We start from the raw sequence: 5,556 nt of genomic DNA on the forward strand, positions 1-5,556 counted from the left end.
TCAAACACTCGTCTATTTATACCTTAATTGTTGTTATGTTTTGTTTAAAAAAAAAACAACAACATGAATAACAAGTTTAATTAAATAATGTATAACTAATTGATAAAATATATTCAGTAGTAAGTGTTCTGTGTGATCACTCTTTCACCTCTTCTCTGCTCTTATTCAATCTCTCATCTCTCTATCAACTGATGACGCTGCACAGGCCAGCCAATGAGATTTAAAGAAAGGAGAAAACAGAAAAAAAAGAGAGAACCGAATCTGCGGATGCGTTCCACAACCCGGCACACTACTCTACTATACAGTATGTGAAAGTGATTCAAATGAATCGATTCTTCTTTCTCGACTCCTTTCGATTCTCTTTTTCTGTCTCTCTCTATTGTACCAAATAAATTGATTCATTTATTAGGGAAATATAAGATACTAAGCACGCATTCACTTCATATTTATACAGTAAAGCAATTTTCTTTTCACTTTGTCACTTTTTAATATCCCTTTCCATTCTCAGAAAGCATAACTGTTATATAAAAAATGGCTTTTCCCCCCTTTTTGTCGAGCAATTTGTGTCAACACTGGTCTTTTTTTTCCTCATTTTACTGGGACTAATGTTAATGTGATTAAAGTTTATCAATGTTGATCCTACGTTACTCAGCTTTAGATTTAGAAATGAGCATAGCATGGTGAAATAATTATAAATCCATTCAGGTCTGAACTAAAACACACATAAATAAATAAATAAATAAATAAATAAATAAATAAATATAATCAGGGATATATTTAAACGTAACACTTCTTATTATGGAAGTGTTTCTGAAACAAAACCCCAAGGAATCGATTCACTAATTGACGCGTAAGGCATTTTGACCTGTCTTACTGTCAATACTTGGCATACTATTCAGCTATTTAGTGCGCTAGTAGGCAAGTGTGCTCACAGGCGTTTACTGCCCCCCTTCACCTCCTGAATCTGGGACTTTCCATCAGTCTAGATTGAAAAAAAAGAAGAAAACCAAGTGCCGCCCCTCTGGTTTAAAACTGTTTCTAGGGCTGTAGTGCGTTCATTATAGTTTCAGTCAGCACCAGAGAGAAGAGAGAGAGAGAGAAAGAAATACACCTGAGAGGATGGAAGAGCCGCAACACGAAGCCCTGCTGGAGAGAGCCTCCAGCTCCGACTCTATGACTGAGCCAAGGCGGTGAGATTTCACACACACACACCTGAGTGCTTATTATCATTATTATTATTATTATTATTATTATTATTATTATTATTATTGAGCAATTAAAAGTATTACTTGTTTCATATTCACCGGTACACTGCAGCTTACAATTTATTCATCTTTGTTTACTCCGTTTACTTTTGGTAGAAAAGGCACACACAACGATATAAACTTTCATTTAATAAAAAATATTTGCGGTGCAATAGTTTCTAAGAATGCAAGTTTGATGCATCACAGTTATGATTAGCAATCCAGTTCTACCTAGCGACGTGTGACGTCAGCCGCCGGGGTTATTTTTGATTGGTTACATTCAGGCGACTTGCTATTTATAATACCGTGCCTATTTATTTTTTATGTATTTTATTTGAATCTATTCTATTCATCTAGCTAACGGTAAAAAAAAAAAAAAAAAAAAAAATATATATATATATATATATATATATATATATATATATATATATATATATATATCATATGTGTAAAGCATATTTAATGCGAATTTATTTATTTATTTATTTATTTATTTATTTATTTATTTATTTATTTATTTATTTAGATTATTTATTGTAATATGTGGACTTTATATAGCTTTGAGCTTCAATAAATAAATAATAATTAAAAAAATTTTCCAAGTCTGCAAGCAGTTTAATCCAATCTTATTAGTTAAAAAATCTGCGTCTAATTTACAATTTTTGGCCACTTAATCATTTAATTAAAATGTGTAAACACTGCATAACAACTAATAAATATTAGATTATTTTACATTACATTTCAATATTGTAATTATTTATAAATTTATAATAATTTGTGAACATATCTGTTTTATTTATTGCATTTTTAGTAATGATTATTATGGATGTTTGTTATATTTTTATTTTTTTTATTTAACTATTTTTCAAATAAATATGCATAAGAAGCAGGCCAAGTATAATAACTTGTGTATAAAGAATGTATAAGTGATCAGTTATAAAATAATAAATTATTTGTCAAATTTGATCCTCATTAGTATTTTTTTTTTCTTTCTTAGCAAGAACAGCAATGTTAAAGCACTGAAGGTGACTGGTCTGACCGTGTTGGCATGTCTCCTGCTGGCTGGTCAGGCTTTCACAGCCTACTATGTTGTGGGACAGAAGGATCATCTCCAGGCTCTGGAGAAGGGTCAGGATGCCCTGAAGAAGGAGATGTCTCGCATGCTAACAGGTAATAAAGACAAAACAATGAGAGAATGGGGAAGTGAAAGAGCTTGAGAAAACTACGCAGGTTAAAATGCAAATAGAAATGAGAATAAAGATGAAAATAAATTGAGAAGTAACAGGAAGACATGCTGTCGTTAGGTAGAACGGGGTATGAATATATTAATAAATGACAAAAAGGAAATTGTGGGAAATGTTTTATTTTGACTCTAGGTATTAATTATGGTTTGCTGTTTCTGATTGTCTCTATAGTTGCTCCTAAAATGATGCACAGTGCCATGAGCAAAATGCCATTGATGGTGGCCATTGATGAGGACAGCCCCAAACAGCGCATACCACTCACGGTGAGATCTGAACTAGAGAATGAGAAGTACAACACTAGGGAATTTTTCTGGACTTTCCTGACCTTTTTTGTTTGTATTTTTAAGAGCCTTCTGTTTGTAATGACACATGACTGCATTTCTTGTATTACACTGTCCTTTTGATTTTTATTTAATAAACTGTGTCATCTTTTTTCAGAGACTGCAGTCATCCAGCTTCGCAATGCAGAAGGAGGGAAGTGGCCTTGTGGATGGTACAGTAGAAAACACTTATTATATGATATGTTAGCTATTATTATTATAAAAGGAATGATGTATTAAATGTCATAACTTAATTTTTTAAAAATCCCTCTTTGTATTAGAAATTCCCATGCGCTTAAGTTGGCTCATACACTTTTCTATACGATGTTCTAGAAATATATCCGTAATATTCTTTATGCTAACTTGAGTGAATGTTCACAGCAGTAAGACATCAAGTATCTGAACAGGTCCATACATGATCAGTGGAGACATAGTGAGAGGGTGAAAATACGTAAACGAAAAAAATGAGAATGAGACCAGAGTGGTGTCACTACCAGGAAAATAATGAAGCAGAAGTGAAACTTTTTGTACTGCAGGTTATACATATATACTATATATGAAACCATGTGACTAATATTAAGAGGGATTTTTTAATAAAAGTAAAAACTTATCTTTTATGAACAGTAAGTACATTGTAAACTAAGCAAATGTGTTTGTTAGAAGGTCCCAGAGCATTTCCTAAGAGGGTCATGACACCCATGAACCACATGCCGCTGCTCTCTGAATTCAGCCTGGACAAGGTTGAGGAGGCTAAGCCATCTGAGGTTCCCGGTAAGAAACTGATTCTTCTTCACACACATTATAGGGTCCATAAATCTGAGCTAACCATTAGGATCACTATTTAGTTAGCAAATTTACCAATTTACAATTTAACAACTTTTAGTTCTATGAAACATTTTGTTCTTTTTCAGAAATATTGTTTGCGACAAAAAATATTTTAAATAATGCTTTAACTTTTCAAAAATGATTTACAAAGAAATTTTTTTTTTTGTTGTTATTTACATATAGCAAAACTTTAGGTTTATCAAAGTGCTGGCTAGTAATAAAAAATTTATTTCTGCCTTTCCTTCCCTCTCTAGCTGCCATGGTGGAGACTAAGTGTAAGCTGGAGGCTGGGAAGATCAGGCCAGGCTTCTTTCAGCCACAGTGCGATGAGGAGGGCAACTACAAACCCAGGCAGTGCTGGTACAGCACTGGCTATTGCTGGTGTGTGGATATTAACGGCAATGAGATCCCTGGCACTCTGAAGCGCGGCCCCGTGAACTGCAATGGTGGGTTCCTTAGAAGCACATAAACATAACATATAAAACTATGACCCAAGTCACTGAAGCATAAAGTAACTATTAGACGAAGCATAAGTGAAACTAAAACATGATAAGGAGGTTTAATGATGGACTGACACACTTTGAGTTATGCAGGTCATATGTAATAGTCCTAGCCTCTTCCTTGGCAAAGGAATGAGATTAGAAAGATAAAGTACACCACAGTGTAGTACAAAAGGTCAGGGAATACATCACACGCTAATAATTTATCACCTTTGAAATGAAACACAGCATGAGATTTTTCACTTTCTATAAATCCATTCAAATGCATGAGTTTGATTGATTACTAATATGCTCTATTTCTTCTCTTCCCCTGAACCTGAAACCAATACCTGATGTAGGAACCAACGTAGACGTCTAAATGCTTGGTGAGATTCTTTTTTCAAAATACATCCTGCAGTGTATGTAATATCATTGACGGTTCATTTCATTGCTTAAAATCTAAACACCAATTTCGTTGTTAGTGCTTCTAACCCACTTCCTTTTTTCCCCTCCTTATTCCAGGATAAAGCCAGAAGATTGGAAGCACTGTTGGATAAAATCTTACATCATGAATCAAACATTATCAATAACATGTTTGTTATTAAAAATCAGATACTATTAACTGTCCTGTCTAGTATTCATCTCTTATCTGACTCTTTTATTTCACCTTAGAATTGAGCAAAGTGATTATTACTTGATAATTCCAAATAAATTCATCTAGCATCTCATTTTGTTTTTATTCTATTTAGATTAGATGTTTACTGGTAATTACTGTTACATTCAAAACAGTTGCTACATACTGACACAGGTTATGGCTGTATTCTTTTATTTTCTTTTGTTTGTTATTGATTTTCCTATTTAAATTTTTTTTAATCTTAAGGCATGTTTAGAGATGGCAAAAGACTGTAGGATATGGGTCTATGAATGGAAAAAAGGAATGTATTGTAAATAAGTGGCCTTCAAATAAACCATGCCTCCCTATTCTATGCAGGTCTGATTACTTCTACATCAAAACAAAAACATTGGGGATTTTATATATATATATATATAATGTAATATATATAATGTAAAGCTCACAGACAGCTGAGAATGATAAATAGACAATTAGTTTATTTTAGCTGAAATATATTGCCTTAATTCATGTATTTGCTTTGGATTCCTTAGTTTTAAGTCACAAAATGAAAACTTTCCCCAAACTGTCACGACATTCATGTGTATAAAAGAAAATGTATATTTGACAAATGGATGTGATCCATATAGAAATTTGCAGTAACTCACACCCAATATATGGACAAGCCTATGGTTCAGGATTAAATGTACTGTAGATTTTCTTCTTGGATTTTTAGGAATATCCGCTTTTCTTTTAAGGATAGGAGTTCTATTAAGAGAATTTAGGTGTTCATAATAAAGTCTCCTCATATTCAAAAGAGGAATACAAAAATAA

General features: G+C 32.9%; 1 protein-coding gene across 2 annotated transcripts; it reads left to right on the forward strand.

Annotated features, from left to right (window-relative positions):
• The first annotated feature begins 1,029 nt into the window (after window positions 1–1,029).
• Window positions 1,030–5,098, forward strand: cd74a (CD74 molecule, major histocompatibility complex, class II invariant chain a). 2 transcript variants are annotated; one of them, XM_058408293.1, is made up of 8 exons: window positions 1,030–1,190; window positions 2,242–2,414; window positions 2,660–2,751; window positions 2,927–2,981; window positions 3,469–3,579; window positions 3,888–4,079; window positions 4,472–4,498; window positions 4,635–5,098. In XM_058408293.1, the coding sequence occupies exons 1-7, from the start codon at window positions 1,120–1,122 to the stop codon at window positions 4,489–4,491; spliced, it is 714 nt and encodes a 237-aa protein (XP_058264276.1). In that variant the 5' UTR covers window positions 1,030–1,119; the 3' UTR covers window positions 4,492–4,498; window positions 4,635–5,098. The 2 variants fall into 2 exon arrangements, with proteins under 2 accessions (XP_058264276.1, XP_058264277.1); XM_058408294.1 differs by having other exon boundaries at window positions 3,472–3,579.
• The last annotated feature ends 458 nt before the right edge of the window (window positions 5,099–5,556 follow it).

The sequence above is a fragment of the Hemibagrus wyckioides genome, linkage group LG14, assembly GCF_019097595.1.
Source record: "Hemibagrus wyckioides isolate EC202008001 linkage group LG14, SWU_Hwy_1.0, whole genome shotgun sequence".
NCBI lineage: Eukaryota > Metazoa > Chordata > Actinopteri > Siluriformes > Bagridae > Hemibagrus > Hemibagrus wyckioides.

What these genes read in the sequence shown, in the direction of transcription:
- cd74a (XM_058408293.1), top strand. Translation starts at nt 1,120, where the DNA reads ATGGAAGAGCCGCAACACGAAGCCCTGCTGGAGAGAGCCTCCAGCTCC. An exon ending in AACAGCGCATACCACTCACG is followed by an intron (nt 2,752 to 2,926) that starts GTGAGATCTGAA and finishes ATCTTTTTTCAG; the next exon opens with AGACTGCAGTCATCCAGCTT. An exon ending in GGGAAGTGGCCTTGTGGATG is followed by an intron (nt 2,982 to 3,468) that starts GTACAGTAGAAA and finishes TGTGTTTGTTAG; the next exon opens with AAGGTCCCAGAGCATTTCCT.